The sequence below is a fragment of the Mugil cephalus genome, chromosome 11 (assembly GCF_022458985.1).
Source record: "Mugil cephalus isolate CIBA_MC_2020 chromosome 11, CIBA_Mcephalus_1.1, whole genome shotgun sequence".
NCBI classification, from domain to species: Eukaryota; Metazoa; Chordata; class Actinopteri; order Mugiliformes; family Mugilidae; genus Mugil; species Mugil cephalus.
The window spans coordinates 22,380,715-22,398,069 of NC_061780.1; the positions used below are offsets into that span (position 1 = coordinate 22,380,715).

Consider the following 17,355-nt stretch of genomic DNA (forward strand, 5'->3'; position numbering starts at 1 on the left):
CCCAGCAGGATGCACATAACAAAAACAGGTTTGGAACAATTCAAAAAAACATGAAGAACAGCACAAAATGTTGACTTGGACTAGAAAATTCACTAGATCCCAAGTATCTGTGGGATGATCCACAGAGGCCCCTCCACTAAAAGGACCCCCCTACTAACAACATCCTGTTCCCAGACACCACAGGACACCCTGAGAAAGCCCACGTCCATTCTCTGATGAGTCACAACTGCTTTGTTTTGGAGGCACAAGTGAGACCTACACAGTATTAGGGAGGTGGTCATAATGTTAAGCCTGATCGGTGTACGAACAACCGCAGTGTCATTATTGTGGTGCTGTTTTGCATCATTTTAGCATCGAGGTGCAAATGCAACTCTTAGAATCAGCTTGTAATTTATATAGGAGCAGGTTTCAGACTCTGGGTTTCGTGAAGCGTCTTAAGACTATTTTAATTCATATTGACGCTGTTTGGATAAAGTAAAATTGGACAATCTGCTCAAGAGTCTGATGATTTGATAACATGAAAGAATATGAGGAATATGTTAAAAAATATTCAAATCTGTTTTAGAACAATGCTTTTATGAACAGAACTAATTTCCTTGAGATAATCATTTGTCTTGGTCTCGTTGTCAGTTAAAAAGATTCCTCTCTAAATGTATTATATTTTGAAAGTTCCCCCTACAGAGCAGGTATTCTGCCCTTATTGCATGCACTGAATTCACAGAGAGCCAAACTGCCTTCACCGCGCTATGAAGGACTTCCAAGGCCACTGGTGTGTTCAATGGACAAAATGTGAAGTATAACAGAAGTAATGGTTTTATTCACTGATTTATTTATTTTTCCGCAAACCACTGATATTTGCAATGCTTGTACTGTACAGAAAGTTTTCGTTTACGCTTCACTTAGTGTGAAAAGGGGAAACAAAATAGACGCTTGTGTATTAAAATGAAGGGGGGAGGGGGGCAAAGTAAAATCTGTTTTCATAATTAAAATTTCCTAATAATAGTAATATAGTTATATTTACGTAAATAGAAGGTGAAAAGGTGGGATGTAAACACAGAGAGACAAACGACCGTTGGCCTTCATGTGCACTCGTACCCAATTAACCAATTAAGTGCATGTGGACTGTGGGAGGAAGCCAGAGAGAAAGAAAACGCCATGCAGACACAGGAAGAACGGAAAGAAAAAAGGCCGATGGAAAGAGAAATCTGTCTCTAGATAGCAGTTTGAAGGAAAGGAATGGAAACGAGGGGGTTTGTACTCAGGAAAAGAAGCTGATGGTTTTAAAGTTTTTAAGAAGGACACAAACGTCCGCTCACTGGTGTCAGCAGTAGAGGCAGAAGATCCTACGATCATTTACTTTTAATTTTATTTGATTATATTTGTCGACACGTACGTGGAGTTAAAATACAGGTGTAAGAATGTAGTGGAATGAGTAAAGAGGCTGAACTCTCTTGTCTCAGACAAGAACCAGCTCCATCCACCTCGAACCACTTCACTCATCACACATTTCCAACACTGGAGACCTGTATCATGCCAGCCTGCCTCCACGTCGTCACATCATCACTCCTGCCCACAAGACACCAAGCATCACACACCTTAAAAAGCTACCATCGCCCTGATCTCTGTGGTGATGAAGTCTTTTTCAGCGCCTTCTTTTCTGTCTCACCTCAAATCCACCACGAGCCCTTTTCTGGATCCTCTGCACTAACCGCGCTAACCGGCCTTCCATTTGTTTAGTTGTGGGTTGTTGTTTTTTTTTTGTACTGACCACATACTTCGTTTGGGTCTATGAATGTACATTTGTGAAGCTGTGTTTCTTACACTGTAATGACAGTAATGCTACTCGCCATATCCCTGTGATTTACAATAAAACGGCACATTGTTATTTCTATAAGTCTGTTTATTACCTAAGCAGCAACAGCAGTGAGTAAAATGTGAATTACTGCGTTGCAGGTCGATTCAGGGTGTCCCTCTAAAACTTTTCCTTGTGTTCTCAAGATTTTCAGTAAAAGAAAAAAACAGTGTTCCTAGTAAAAAAATAAAATAAATAAATAATGTGTGTGGAGTTCTGAGTACGTTTAATTTGACTGGTGAACGACAATAGGAAGAACTTTAGTTCTGCTGATATAGGAGTGGGATCAAAATAATATTGGGTTTATATAATATTCACTATTATCCAAAATGGAGTAAAAGTAGAATTACAGTTTGTATTAATCTCCAAAAGTGATGGATGAATTAATATTCCTTAAGCTTCCTTAAAAACTGGATAAACCTAATTATGAATGAAACAGCGCAACGCACATGTGTGGAGGGTGCACATATGTACGGATATACGCACAGGTGTGGACGCCCACTCTTGTGCGCATCTGCGTGTACGTGTGCAGGCTGTACTAAATGTAGCCTACTATATACAGTATATTATATATTATATAGAACACTGAGACTCGGGACTAAACAGTAAATAGCAATGTGCCCATATTGCACTTATTTTTCTTAAGAATCAATTTTTTAAATTTTGTTTATTGAATGTAAATCTTCTCCTAATTTAATTATTCTTATTTGCACTAGAACAAATGGGGGAAATGAAGTTACTTTAGGTTCCACACAGTATTTTCATTTAGTTTTTCCTTTCTGAGCATTCGTTGTTTAGTGACTTAATATGGGACTTGTTCTTTAGGACTTGTTTTGTATGACTTTTTATTTTTTCTTTCTTTATCTTTTTTAACATGTTCGGAATAAAGACTAATCAAATCAAATAAAATAAAGTGTGGCCTGCTGCACCGCTGATTAATGTTATTTGGCACGTGTACAGGCTATACTAATTGTAGTCTACTTTAGTATATTATATAGAACGCAACAGTGAGGTCCAGGACTAAACAGCAGACAGTAATGTGCCCAGATTGCACTTATTTTTCTTAAGAATCAATTTTTTAAATTTTGTTTATTGAATGTAAATCTTCTCCTAATTTAATTATTCTTCTTTGCACTACAACAAATAGGGAAAATGAAGTTACTTTAGGTTCCACACAGTATTTTTATTTAGTTTTTCTCCCGCAACTCTGACCCAAACTCCAACACAGTAGGTGGCGCTAATGCACCTTAGTAATGAATCGCAACGTTATAAGGATACATTTCACCCTGAGTTTAGCCTATCAGGCATCTATTCTCAGGAAGGCTTTAAAAAATATTTCCTTTCATGTTACAGTCGATGTAAATCCTTCTTGTGTCCGTATATTAGGTGTTTCATGCGGTGTCAGACTGAGTGGATCCAAGAAGTCACAGTGTAAATCTCCCTGACAGACAAAACTCAGGAATAAATTAATACCACACCATCGTAGAAGAGAGGAGGGTAAACACAAGTCAGCTGCTGCGAACTCCCCCAGAGCATTTTACACAAGAGTTTAGCTTTGACAGCTCGTTATTCTGTCGCTTACATCTGGAGAAATCATGTTTCAGAACTTCAAAGAAAGGTTTCACATGGTGCAGCAGGATTTCACGACGAGGTTGGTTTGCTTTCATGACATCTTTAGCTGATATCTGTTGGGTTATTTTTGCTAAACGTGTAGCATGTAGCATAACATATCCACTAACCTCACGTCGGGTCACGAGGGAAACGGGTCACAATTATCCACTTTGACTGAAGAATGAACACTGAGGCCCACGGATTAAACCCGTGAACCTGTGATCACGACATCAGAAGCCACCGAGGCGAATAAACAGCACGTAAACAACACGAAAAAACAAAAAAGAGGAAGAGTTTTTATCTCCACGCCATCTATACTGGACTAAATACCACTGAATTACTGCACTTTTTGGGCATATGTGCTTTAAAATATTGTAAATTCATGCATTCACGTATATCCCCCTACAGAACTCTATCTCTCACACAGACACATACTTTCTCAAACAGACATACACTCACCTTCTAACACACACACAAACATTTCATTGACTGGGACTTGCACTAAGCTGCACAGTATTTTTGCACAAATGATTGCAAGGTTTGTGTCTGTCTAAGTCCTTAACAATCAATCAAAAAATGACCACAACATTAGTTCATTCTTTTAAATGATTTTGCATTTACAACCATTTACAGATAAACTGAACAGTCCCTCTGTGGTATTCATGGCCTCACAGTGGTTCAACTTTACGTCAGCATTTATTAATCTGTGTGGAAAGTAAAGGGACGAAAACAAAATCATTATTTACTATACAACAGTTCAAAACAAGGCGTGTGGATTGAATAGTGAATGAAATGTTGTTTATTTTCTGGTCTTTTTGCTCCTTATCCCGGCCTCCTATCATTTCAGAGGAATTTCTAACATACATGTTACTAAAAATATATGAGAATGAGGACAGGAAGACTATGTAGGTTATGATGAAACTGAGAACAAGTCTGTGACTGATGTTCTTGTATTTTGTTTATTGGTTATTGATTGTGGAGTGATGGAGTAGTGAGAAAGGGGTGACAACTGAAAAGCTCGGCTTCCTCCTGCTCCTTTCCGAGCTTTCTTTGTTTAGTGACTTAATATGGGACTTGTTCTTCAGGACTTGTTTTGTATGACTTTTTATTTTTTTTTTCTTTATCTTTTTTTAACATGTTCAGAATAAAGACTAATCAAATCAAATCAAATAAAGTGTGGCCTGCTGCACCACTGACTAATGTTGTTTGTCATCTGTTTAATAGTTAATTTAGAGACTTTATTTGTCCCATGGGATTAATGTTACAGATGGATCATAGAGTCGTGGTTGACACACAATTGGTGTTTATTATTACAATTATTTGTCTTTTATTCATTTAATTATTCGTGCCTTTCTTTCTCCAGCTTCAAGACCCTTGGTGACAAATCAAGAGATACAAAAATAAGGAGGAGAACACGGTGAGTAGAAAAGTGTGTGTGTGTGTGTCTTTTATTGGGTTGTTTCAATCCAACAAGAACCTTTGAGATGTGAGTGGAGCACGGATAGAAACAATTCTTGGCTCAGTGGCCTCGCTGGGTTATAAAATTTGATGGACAAACTTCAGAAAAGGTTGTTAGTGTTTGGAGTGCGCCCTCTAGTGGAATCAGCTGAAACGCTTGCAGGATAAAGGTGAAATGAAGGTGGAAATGTTGTCATCAAATCAAAACGTGGCTACTCTGAAGAATATAAAATAAAAAACTACATCACAAAAAGTTAAAGAGTTTGTTAGTTAAGATTCGTCCAGCTTAATCAGGCATTATTTTGTCAATAATTTGCAAAGATGTGTAACGTTAATGGGAATCTATGTCTTTTATTTGTTCTTCAGGTTTGAAGAAAACTGGCCTCATTTCACTGCTGGGCTGGAACTACTGAGCAGGTTTCTGCACACACGCACAAACGCAAACAAACACACAGTTTTAATGCACATGAAGAGTGTGTTTTTATTTTATTTATATGATTTGGTTCCTGTAGGTATGAGGACAGTTGGTTTCTGCTCCACAAAAGATCTAAAGACTGTGCTCAGGACGCACAGGTACGGAGTATTTCTCTTTTCTCCCTGGTTAGAAACGCATCAATACATTTTTAAAGTGGACATTAGATGGAAATTCACACTTTTTTTTTCTGAGAGTGAAACTCATTCATCCAGCGAGTTGTTTTAATTTGCATAAAAAGTTGGTTCTTTGCATCAGAGCTTTAGAAATGCATATATAATTGTAAGAAGGTAATAGTTCAAATTTAAAGGAAAAATAGAGATAAATACATCACCAAATAGTAAATTAATGAATCAATTAACAAAAGTGAAAGACTGAACAAAGATGGCAACTGAAAAATGCAAATCAGAACGATTTATTATTTGTATTATTTCCAGTACATGTTGAATAAAATGTCGTTTGGCACTTTCAGTCCTCATCATCACATGAGCTGCTCCCTCTGCTCCTTCTTACCGTCACATCTCTGTTTTTCAGGCAGTAGATGGCGACATAGTGATGCTCTCAGCTCAGTGGGAGAGAAGAAGAATAGTTCTGACACAACTACAGGAGCAACTACAGAGTTTACCGGCCTTCATCAGTGAGCTCGATGCCATCACTGCTAACATAGGTATGGTTTCACTTCTGTCTGTAAAAATACATTCAAAACCACTATTAAGATGGCGGGATACACTGATCAGGCATAACATTATGACCACGTTCCTACTACTATGTAGGTCTCCCTTGCATAGTAGGGAGTAGTTATTATTATTATTATTATTATTATTATTATTATAATTATTATAAATCTTTTATATAACCAGACTAAATTACCTTCTTTTTAAAATTCACAACATAGTAGAAACCTCTTTTTTGTTGTTGTTCAACAGAAGAAATCAGATTAATAACCAAAAATGAGTAGAAATGAGCAGGTTTGTGTCTTGACCTGACACACTTTTAATGTGACCCTTCCACCTAATGTCATTCAGGTGTTGGCTAGTTAGCTGGAGGCTTTTAGTGTTTTACTTATGTTCTTAGGCAGAGGGAGAAGTGTTGGCATGTCCCATCACTTTTTACCTGCAGCTGTTGGATAGTTAAGTCAGAAACCAAAGGTGAGGTGGCCAGGTGCAGCTGAAACTAGGAAGTGTGCTAGGTGAGCTAAAAGGGACGGCAGAGAGTAAGTTGGAGAAGATGGGAGATATTATCTAGGATTATGGTAAGGAAAGATTTGGTATTAGTGAGAAAAGGAAGAAACCAGAGATAGTTAGGTCTCAGAATCGATAGACTTATACAGGAGAGGAGAATGCATAAGAAGCAGTGGAGGAAAGCTACAGAGGAGGAGAAGAAGAAAGGCAATAGTTGCTTCCAGGCATGTGTGAAGGAGTGGTTGGCAGCGCTAAGAAGGGTGGAGAACATTAGCAAAAATAGGAGAATGAAAGAGTGGGTGAGAGTAGCATAGGGATTTATAGGGATCCGTTCCTATTTGTGTAGTTGCTGTTTGGTAAAGAGAAGAATGGCAGCCTGATGGTGCCAAAGCAGGAACTGGAGGAGTACTCAGAGGAAGTGCATAAAGATAAGGAAAGGCTTAGGAAGATGTCATTCCCCTCTGATATTTTTTATTTTTAGAGTCCTAGCCAGTATTAAAGGTCTAGTCAAAGCCCCCTCTCCCCCCCCATTGGGGCCTACATGGATGACATGACGATTGTGACGTCAACTTCTCCATGTGTTAGCAAACAGCTGGACAAGCAGCGGCTTGCAGTGGGCTAGGACGAAAGTGAATATGAGTAAGTCTAAGAGTATCTCAGTTATTAAGGGAAAGGTAGGAAATAAGAGGTTTGTCATAAATGAGGAAGTGGTTCCCACAGTACTAGAAAAGGTGGTATGAGGCACGTGCAGTTCAAAGGATTGAGGCAGGAAATGATGCAAGATATTTCAAGCATAGACCTGTCAGGTAGTTAAGGCTCTGGTGTTTGCAGTTTGGTTCATTGCCCCAGCTAATGTGGCCAAAGTATTTATTGAACCACCAAAACTCACCTTTAAATGTAAGTTTTTATAGCACAAATGCCGGAAGCCAGGGGGATATGGAGTGGCATTATAAAGAGTGTCCTGTTGCAGTGGCTGAAGTTGACCCGTTTTTTGGGGTCTTTTGGGGGGCGGGGGGACTGAAATCCACATGACATGACTTCTCTTTAATGTGCGTTTGTTTCTTTCCAGCTCATTTGGAAGGAGATTTTGAGGAGATGGAGAGCAGACTGGCGTACCTGGAGACTCTGTGCGCTCAGTGTGAACAGCAGACAGTCAAACAACATCACATGAGCCAACTGGACGTCTACAAGAAAAAGAAGAAGTATGAGATTTACTATTCGCTTTAAATGTGGTATTGCATTTACTTCTCTACTGCAATCATTGGTTTGCTCCGAGGCTTTTATGCTGCAAATACTAGCTCTTTATGTTTATTTATGATTAATAAATTACATGTAAAAGAATCACCATGAATTATACTCCATGCAATCTGATTTTGTGCACATTTTATTTTTATTTTACGCACTGTAAAATGATGCAAACTGAACTTTGTGTAATTGACAGTATATAAAATTGTGAATTTGATGCCAGTAACGCATTTCAAAACAATTGGCACAGAGTCACAACCATAAAAATCATTACAGTTCAGTTCAGTCAAATCATCTTTATCAAGACTTTTCTCTGGACAAAATATAAGACGTATTTCTTTGACACAAGGATTTTTTGTTTTCTTGAAATTCCTTTATTTGCCCGTTAGTGAAATACTTAAAAATAGAGATTTCTTCCAAAATCACACCAACCTTTTAATATTCAGTATTATCCAGGAGAGTCTTACTTGTATTCTCCTACATCACACATGCACCATGTGACTGTCCTGTCCTGAAATGGACTGATAATTTAACCATCTCTGTAATATCTTTTTCCTCGAGGAAACTTTTTCTCTTCTTTTAAACTAATTGCACATAGTTGGCAATTCAAGTGGTCAGTATTGAATTGATACTCAAGGTTTTAATTTCGACTGTTTTTGATGATGTGTGTTACATAAATTTAAATGAAAGGTTTATTCTTCTTGAATATTCTAATGAAATGCTGAATTGTGTAATGTTTTCTGTTGTAACAGGAGGGAAGTGGAGCTTCTGGAAGGTGAGCTTTTGTCAGATGGAACTGCTCTGTGTCAGTTGTTCATGTACTCTGAGGTTTAATGTAGATCATGCAGTAACTCAGCCACTCCCAGACTGAGGATCAGGTTGCGCTTTTTATTTCTTAAGACCTATTTGCACAGGATTAGTTTTACCTCCAGCAATTTCTAATAATGTCAGAGCTGATCTTAATCCCGTGTGAATCATCCATATCCGTGATTTGTAAGGTAAAAATTACACCTCAAATTACCTAACATGATTCTCAAAACGCAGAGGTCCTCTGGTAAATCTGATTTATGTTTGATTTGCGGCTTTCTTCTGCATCTTGTCACTTAAGAAATGTGAAGGATTCAAAGTTTGGACAGATGTTAGAGCGCAAAGTTGAGATGTCACTTAACTATTCACCCATTTAGACGGATTCAATCATTATATCATTTATTAATGTGTTCATCTGTAAAGATGGAGCTGGTTTAAACACTGACAGGTCGTTGGTTATTTCTTAGGATAAATAGGATCAAAAATATGTTTTTATCATCCATTATAATTTGCAAAGTAATTAAAACTGTCTCTGACGCGTAGTGGAGTGAGACGGAAAATAGCAGAGCCACAACAATGGAACGTGAATTTGAGTAAAACTCAGACTTAGTTTATCCCGTGTGAATGCGTCCACATTAAAACACAGATGTGGGGGCGGGGGTAATATTTGAATATATTTGAATCAAATGACTTCCTCAGGTAAAACTAATCCCAGGCTAATAGGCCTTTAAAGCTCATGTAAACCCGTGTTGTTAGGGTTAGGACTGAGATCCTTCCTCCTGTGTCTCAACAGCTTTCTCTGCAGAAATCCATCACTTATGTAGGATACTGGAGAGAGTCACGGTGTTAGATGACACTGGAACTAACAGATTATTAATGATGACACCTCTTTTGTCTGGCTGCATTAGAAAAAAATACATAAAACATCCCCCCAAAAACTCACTAAGGTGGCTGATACACAAACCAAACACCAGTCCGCGTCCACTCAGTTACAAAGAAAGAGTCCTGATACTGTTCATGTCAGTGATGGTGTGAAACGCTGAAGATGTGAGGATATTGTAAAATCATGCGTCTTCCTGTTTGCAGCGGAGCTGAGTTCTGAGCATGCTCAGAAGGTTGCAGAGCTGGAGCAGGCCATGCAGCAAAAACTAAGAGAACGCCAGAAAATCTACGAAGAGGCCTTTCACCAAGATATGGAACAGTACCTCTCCACCGGGTATCTACAGCACAGACGTAAGTAAACCAGTAAAACAGGAACTTAATGCTGGCTGTTCAAAAAAGCAAAACAAACAGTGGACGAGACGGATGGTGGCCACAAATGCCAGGTCCTAAAGTTTCCCAACAGAACATTGAAGTGTCAGAAGATGGTTGATGTTATTTACTTCTCCTGTCAGTCGTTATTTAAGAAAAACTCATTCTAAGTGAATCATGTAAAGGTGCAATTTTTTTTTCTTACAATGCATGTGCAGAACCAGCAGGAGAAGATACGAGTGTCCTGGATCAGGTGGCAGTAACGAACATATCAGACCAGGAGGCTTTGGATGATTTCCTCAACTCCACCGGTGACGACATCAGTACTGAATCATCACTGACTGCAGGTAAAAAAAACTGTGCAACCAGTAGAAAATACAAATAATCATATTCCTATGCGTTTGAGAGGACAGTACTTCTAAGTATTAATGCAATTCAAATGCAAACATAATGAGGTAAAACACATAATTAAGGGGAACACTATTAATTGCAGGCTTGCAACTTGAATGGTTTACTGTATAACTTTATATTCGGACTTTTTGGGCAAGAAGAATTCATTCCAGGACAGTTTTTGTTTTCTAAATGCAAAATTATTACACACACAAAAGTCAGAAGGCACTAACTTCATTTAGCGCAATGTGGTGCATCTTGTCAAGTAGGACTCTTCACTGCCCCCCTCCCAAACTGACTGAGAGATTAAGTAGGGACCCCCTACCTACTGTTCTATATTAAACTCAACCCAGTGTTTATATATACACATTATTATCATTTTGCATTCAATATTAAGCTGTTCAAATAATACACAGGTTCAAATATTCAAATATTTCAAACAACGTTAGGGTGACAGATGAAGAAAATCATTGGCAGATTCAAGTTTTACCTTTAAACGTAGCTAAATGTAGCAGGGACAGTGAATCACCAAATCATTTTGGCGTCAGTAGATGGCTGATGGGAGCTAGCTGCACTGTTAGCTTCTCTTCTGCTAATACAGCAGCGTGTACCTGGAAATTCACCTGGGGACTGAATGGACTCTCGGCCAACAGAGTTGGAGCAGCCTCGTGATTGGCTCTGCAGCAATGGGGGCAGGGCCTACTGTGTGCCGGAGGCTTAGATTGACAGGTGTAGCGCGTGCTGATGAGACGGCTCCTGTATCACTGAGTGAGTGAAGTGCTGACTGAAAGATAACGTCTTCTGCCTCTTTTTACCATCTATGTTTTTACTGAAATATGTTGGATTCACATTTATTTTGAATGTCCGATATTCAAATAACACCCTGTAGTATGAAATAACCTTTTAGTCTCGTCTCGTTAACAGACAAAGGTTTCCTCCTACTTTTATCCGTCAGATGTTAGAATTAGTTCTTCAGAGTTATTATTAAGAGCTGTCTTCTCCATCAGGTCCAGACCAGCCCGACTCTTCAGAATCGTGGAGCCAAATCTCTCCCACCAGCAACCAACCGTCAAGCCAGGACGCAGCGTGGCAGCAAGAGGACGAGGAGGAGGAGGTGGAGGAAGAGGCCGGCGAGGAGAGTGACGAGCCCCTGGTGCAACTGGACGAGGAGGACGTCCAGCCGGACATGTCGCTGGTCGCCCTGCAGGACGTTGGCGCAGTCAGGGGCTCTGATGAAAGCGACTCCTCAGGGGACCTTCCTTCTGTGTCGCCCAGCGACCGCACCCATGACGCACCTTGAAAACTGCATGGTTTACTATTTTTACCTCTTAACAGCACTGACTTTATACAGCACAGCGTAGCATTAGCAGCTCTTAAACGTATAAGCCTGATAAGACGGTTTTGTTTTGCTGTGTCAAAGAGGCCCGACATTGTCCTGAAAGTATTTGATCTGAAACATCTGTGATGCACTTATTTTTATCTTTTATTATACCAGTTTCTACGGAAATAGCAGAATGCCTCATCTACTGTACAGTATATCAGCTTAGGCAAGTCAGAAAATATTCCAACATAGGATTTATTGTTGATAGGAAAACTAGACGGGACATGAAGCTGATCCTTAACATTCCTGTTTTCCTTTTTTTTTTTTTTTTTTTTTCTTCACTGCCTGATGTTTGTGTCCTTAGGCATCGTAATATGAATATGTAAATCATTGCCTCTTCAGGTCTCACATTGTGTCTAATGTGAAATTTAGATTTTGGCCGTTTTATAGCTTTAGTTCACCGATCAGGCATAACATTATGACCACCAGTGAATTTGGAGGCCAGGTCAACACCTTTTTTTTGTTTTGTTTTGTTTTTGTTTTTTGAGTTGTTCCTCAGACATTTTTATGTGTGTGTGCTTATGTTGGGGGTGGCTCCTGCCAACAAGGGGTGTCATTGCTATGTTGTGGGGGTGCCTGGTCTGGTCTGGTCTGGTCTGGTCTGGTCTAGGTGTGTGCTACATGTCTAAGTAACATCCACGCGAATGAATTCCAGGTCCAAAACGAAACAAATTCCATGACAAGACGGTCAATGTTATTTACTTCTCCTTCCAGTGGTTTTAATGTTATGGCTGATCAGTGTATGTGCCTAGATGCTCTACCTTGATCACACATGGTTGAAATGCTTGACTAATGAAGAACGATGCACCCAGAGCTAAAATGTCAGGAGGAGTGCGTCGCTGATCAAGTCTCTTAACGTACACACAGAGAAACATTGATGCTAACAACTGTAATGACGCGAGAGGCTGCGTGCAACATTGTGAAGTGCTTCTGTATGAGTTTTAGTTCAATTCATTTTTATTTATATCGTGCCATTCGCATTTAACATGATCTCGAAACAATAAAGTGAGAATGTGTCTGACATGAGTTCAAATGCAAACAGAGATGTTGAAATGTTTGTTGTGGCTACAGAGGGAGAAAAGTCATCGGTTAAGTTTTTCCTCATGGAGGACACATTCTTTTAAATTGAAGGTAAATTCTTAAGACCCGGACCAAAAGCTAATGTTGGGGAGGACGTGTGGGATTACAGGGAAGTCTAATAAACTGTATCCAGTGCAAAAAAATAAAAAATAAAAATAAAAAACATCTCAGTGTGTGGGTCATCCTAGCTGCTGAAAGGGAATGAATGATGAGCAGGTTATGTCTGTGGAATCCCATTAGTACAGGAAGTCTGTGCTCATGACTAACTTGAAACAAGAAATGATCATTAGCAACTTAAACCTTCGGAAAATGATTCAATTTAAAAATGTTTTATGTTTGTTGACTTCATAAATAGCTCTTTACATAACCCCCCATCCCACATACACATCCAGAATACCTGAGAAATCACCATAAAATCTCAATCATTGACCTTATATCAGAAAAATGATATGTTTAAGTGGCGTTATATCATTTCTAAGTACACATTCTTGGTCATTTGGTATAAAAAAAACTATAATCACTGCTATATTATCTAATAATAATCCTTTGTTGGGACCAATGTCCCTGTCAGTGTCCCCATTAAATGTGAGGCAAAAATATTTTGAGGAGTTAAACACTGAATGATAAGAAGACAATGGGAAGGTTAAATTTATTTTTATTTAAAATCGCTTATTCTTAAAGGGGGAATGTGTTGCATTTTCATTTAATCACCCTGCTCGCATTATTTCTATGCCCTTTACACAAGGAGGAAACATTCACAGACACCGTGTATAACTTTTCACAGAGGGTTTTAGTTGTGTTAAATAACCTATTTGGAGCTCAGGTAAACCCGTGCGGTGCTATCTGATCACACCGAGGGTGTTGTGTTACCGCACTGTGACATTCATCCATTCAACATCTTCTATAACAGCGGGTCCGACCTAAGCAGGGGCGGGCGGAGGCGGGCTGACAACAGGCACACATTAAAGGTGGAAGTGAAAGCATTACTTTTTTTCCCCCTTACTAGTCCCTGGCGGCTGTCGGAGATGGACAAGTTCAAGGTGGTTCTGGACATCGCCAACAAACAGAGCAACCTCGGTTTCGGCTTGGTCGCCCTGCTGACGGCGGGAGGAGAGCAGATCTTCTCCTCGGTGGTGTTCAAGTGTCCCTGCAATGACATGAACTTCATCTACGGCTTGGTGTTCTTGTTGGTGCCCGCCCTGGCTCTGTTGCTGCTGGGTTACATCCTGAGTAAGAAGATGTGGAAGCTGCTGACGGGTCTGTGCCAACGCAGGAGAGAGCCTCGGAGGATAGCCACCACCGTCGTGGTCCTGCTGCAGATCAGTGCCGGCGCTGTGGTGGCGCCGTCCAGCTGGATGGCCGTGGCTCTGCTCAACGGGAACTACTACGTGTGCGCGATGACCGGGACCAACGTGAGCGCTTACAACAAGCATGTGTGCGGCGATGTCAGCGTTCGGGCGAAGTGTGAAGCGGAGCTGTACAGGTTACCCTGCGGGAAAGTAAACGAAGTACCCGCGGATGCGAGAGATGATGTTATGCTCACCCTGCGCGCTCACTCTCAGGTTAGTTGGCTGGTGCGTAAAAACCGCACGACTCACGGGGTCTCAAGGTGTGTTCCACAAGGCATTGTGTGTTTTTATAAACTTAAAACTAGTTTAAATGTTTAAATTTGAGAATGTAACCTGCACTGCATGTGGCCAGTTACTGTAAAGTTGTTGGTATCTTGCTGCTGTTTATCACCGCTATTATGAGTCACAACATAAATCACAACATATATCTGTCACTTTCCACCTTCACAGTAAAGGATTAGCAGTTAATCACGGTGTATTACTGTACACTGCTCCATGTGGATCATATTTTTACATTTAGACAATTTATTTTTTATTTCTAAACATTTGATGACTTATTCCTTCGCAGTCTTGCTGTATAGGCATCACATTTTAGCATGGTGTATAAATTTGAAAAATCAGGTCACCAAGTTTCATTTTCCCACCATGCAGTGGGGGAAAAAAATACAGTTTTCTTTCATGTGTGAATGTTCTCAGCCATTTATAGGTCACGGTAATCCAAAAGGCGTTGAATAAAGGCAGCTACACTCATCCGGGTAGTTTCTTCAATTCAATTCGGTTTTGACTTCTATCCCCAAGAAGTTTCCACACATTCATACCTTGAGACTGGAGGCTCCCACTGACAATGGCCTCGTTAGAGCTCCATTCAAAGAGTAAGTAATCCCCCACCTCCTCCCTCGGATCAGTGGCGAAACATCTTCAAGAAATTCTACAAGTCTACAAGTTGCCTTTATTCAACGCCTTTTGGGATACTGTTTTCTTTCCTTTAAGCTCAACACTGCAAAACTCTGCTGTATTTCATCTCACTAAGTAAAATGTAACGTAAAACGGTCATTTCCTGCCTTGGGATGTGACAGGATCATACATACTGTCGGTATTTTAGTGTAAATTTACAGCATTGTAACACAGTGTGAGGACTCATTGTATGTGGTAATTCATATTCCACAGAATCAAAATGAACATAAAGTCAGTTGCAAGTATTAACTTGCAACTTTAAAAATTTTTAACTTTCATTTCCCATGTGTGACATGTGACTAAACGTCCGTCTTATACGTAGTTATGAATCATTCTCTGTGTGTTAACGTTGACCACAGATTCTGGGCTGGCTGCTCATCTCCTCCATCATGGTGTTCAACCTCCTGCTCACCTGCGTGGCTCGGTGCAGATCCCCCATCAGCTACCTGCAGCTCAAGTTCTGGAGGGTGTACGCTGAGGAGGAGGCCAATCTGATGAATCAGTACACCACTAAACACGCCAAAGAGCTCGCCGAGAGGAACCTGAAGAGCTTTTTCAGCCAGAAAGAACCCGAGGACATCGTCACTCCCCCCAATGAGGCCTGGGAGAGCGTCTCCTCTCTGTACAGGTTTAGCACCAGGGACCACTACTACAGCACGTTGCACAGGTATGTGGAGAACTGCCAGCACACCGAAACCGACCTGGTGAGGATGTCATCGGTCGACTCTAGAGGCCCCTCAGGCCAGCCGGCCATCCTTAATTTTGTAGACGGAGGCACGATGCCGGTGTGAAGAGGATCTTCTGCACGGTCGTATCGCAGACGTCAGGGCAGAGCAACCGACCTTGTTGCAGGAACATTGGAAACCCCTCATCTGAGACAATATGTGAAATGACCAGCGTCATCTGATACATTAAAACCTCATCTGTTGATCCTCGTAAGCTATTCCTACGAAATTGAGGTGAATTAAGAATGAGAATAATCTTTACTGCCATTGCAGAACACAATTTAAAGAGAGACTGAATGAGATTTACCCTGTATCGGCCTTTCGAGAAGACATTTTTACTTTTGTGGAACTTTTCTAAATTTTTCATTTTCATGTAGAAAATCAAGCTCAGTGAAGTTAACACATGTGGTTCCTTGCCTTTAAGTGGTAAACAAATGTAAACATGCATTTAGACCGTTAGAACATAAGAGATGATTCACATCGTCAACAGACACGTTACCACATTAGATGACATTACACCATTTCTTCATGGTACGGGTATGAAATGTACCGTGAAGAAGCATGTGGTATGAAAACCACATGCTTCTAAACCTCACCGAAAGGAACAGGGACGCAATTTAAAATGTGCGCTGGAGTTACCAAATGTGGTTCCTCGCCTTGTTTAAGACTGAACTGTAAAAAAACAATTAGAACAAAATATATGATCTTAATTTGAATGAGAGTGAAATAGGAATACAACTGTGGATAGAGATTATGTACCGTGTTGTGTAGGGTGACTAGATGTCCTCTTTTTCCTCTTTTTGAGACCTTAAAGTGCATCATACTCAAACTATGAAACGATTTCAAACTTGTCTGGATTTTTATTTTACTAGAGCCTCAAACATGTTACATGTTACATGTTACATGTTACTGCGCTACATTTCTCTGTGTGTCCCAGGAATCTAGTCACCCTAGTGTTGTGCAAATCATCATCCCGTACAGGTATAGGGTGTTGACGTGTTTATGTGTCGGGCCGAGAGTTTCTTGGACTGATGCTGAGCCCCAGTTGTCCTCACTGAAGTGTAGTCCCGTCTGCTGTGCAGCCACATCGAGATGTAATATATTAAAATTAAGATGCTCTTAATTATTATTATTAAAGCATCTCTTATGATTGTCTTCAGGAAAAACAACCATTGCTGTGACTTTTTTTTTTCCACCTGTGCACCTGTGTGTGTTGTTTGTGTGAGGTGCCCCGGAGATGCAGGATGTGGCGAATCTTGATGCAAATGACCCCCATAGTTGTATGTGTGCGTGCGTGGATGGGTCTGTATGTGGGGTTGGGAGGGATGGATTTTAATATTCATTGTAATGTACATTTCTTTTATTTGCTATTTTATTTGAAGCACAATGTGTCGCATTTTTATATGAAAACTGTTATATAAATAAAGTTTGATTTGATGAAGACCAGAGTGAAGTCCTCATCCTGGGATTTCCTGAAGTTGAGCTTTAAATTGATTAAGTGTCCCATGACAAATGGTGGTGAAAATGAAAAAAGAGGAAATTTAAGAAAGCTTGACCAACACAGATGGTTAATACCAGTTAAAAATGGCCAGCAACAAG

The 17,355-nt window shown here is 40.0% G+C and overlaps 2 protein-coding genes across 2 annotated transcripts; both read left to right on the forward strand.

The window, feature by feature from the left end:
* Positions 1 to 3,290: 3,290 nt before the first annotated feature.
* LOC125015710 (dysbindin-A-like) lies at positions 3,291 to 12,893 on the forward strand. Its single transcript, XM_047597621.1, has 10 exons — positions 3,291 to 3,503; positions 4,827 to 4,880; positions 5,288 to 5,338; positions 5,434 to 5,494; positions 5,928 to 6,060; positions 7,644 to 7,776; positions 8,572 to 8,594; positions 9,713 to 9,859; positions 10,096 to 10,224; positions 11,275 to 12,893. The coding sequence occupies exons 1-10, from the start codon at positions 3,448 to 3,450 to the stop codon at positions 11,565 to 11,567; spliced, it is 1,080 nt and encodes a 359-aa protein (XP_047453577.1). The 5' UTR covers positions 3,291 to 3,447; the 3' UTR covers positions 11,568 to 12,893.
* A 768-nt stretch (positions 12,894 to 13,661) lies between these two features.
* LOC125015865 (calcium homeostasis modulator protein 6-like) lies at positions 13,662 to 17,197 on the forward strand. Its single transcript, XM_047597884.1, has 2 exons — positions 13,662 to 14,290; positions 15,391 to 17,197. The coding sequence occupies exons 1-2, from the start codon at positions 13,754 to 13,756 to the stop codon at positions 15,820 to 15,822; spliced, it is 969 nt and encodes a 322-aa protein (XP_047453840.1). The 5' UTR covers positions 13,662 to 13,753; the 3' UTR covers positions 15,823 to 17,197.
* The last annotated feature ends 158 nt before the right edge of the window (positions 17,198 to 17,355 follow it).

What these genes read in the sequence shown, in the direction of transcription:
- LOC125015710 (XM_047597621.1), top strand. Translation starts at nt 3,448, where the DNA reads ATGTTTCAGAACTTCAAAGAAAGGTTTCACATGGTGCAGCAGGATTTC. An exon ending in AAAATAAGGAGGAGAACACG is followed by an intron (nt 4,881 to 5,287) that starts GTGAGTAGAAAA and finishes TTTGTTCTTCAG; the next exon opens with GTTTGAAGAAAACTGGCCTC. An exon ending in CGGGTATCTACAGCACAGAC is followed by an intron (nt 9,860 to 10,095) that starts GTAAGTAAACCA and finishes ATGCATGTGCAG; the next exon opens with AACCAGCAGGAGAAGATACG.
- LOC125015865 (XM_047597884.1), top strand. Translation starts at nt 13,754, where the DNA reads ATGGACAAGTTCAAGGTGGTTCTGGACATCGCCAACAAACAGAGCAAC. An exon ending in CCCTGCGCGCTCACTCTCAG is followed by an intron (nt 14,291 to 15,390) that starts GTTAGTTGGCTG and finishes CGTTGACCACAG; the next exon opens with ATTCTGGGCTGGCTGCTCAT.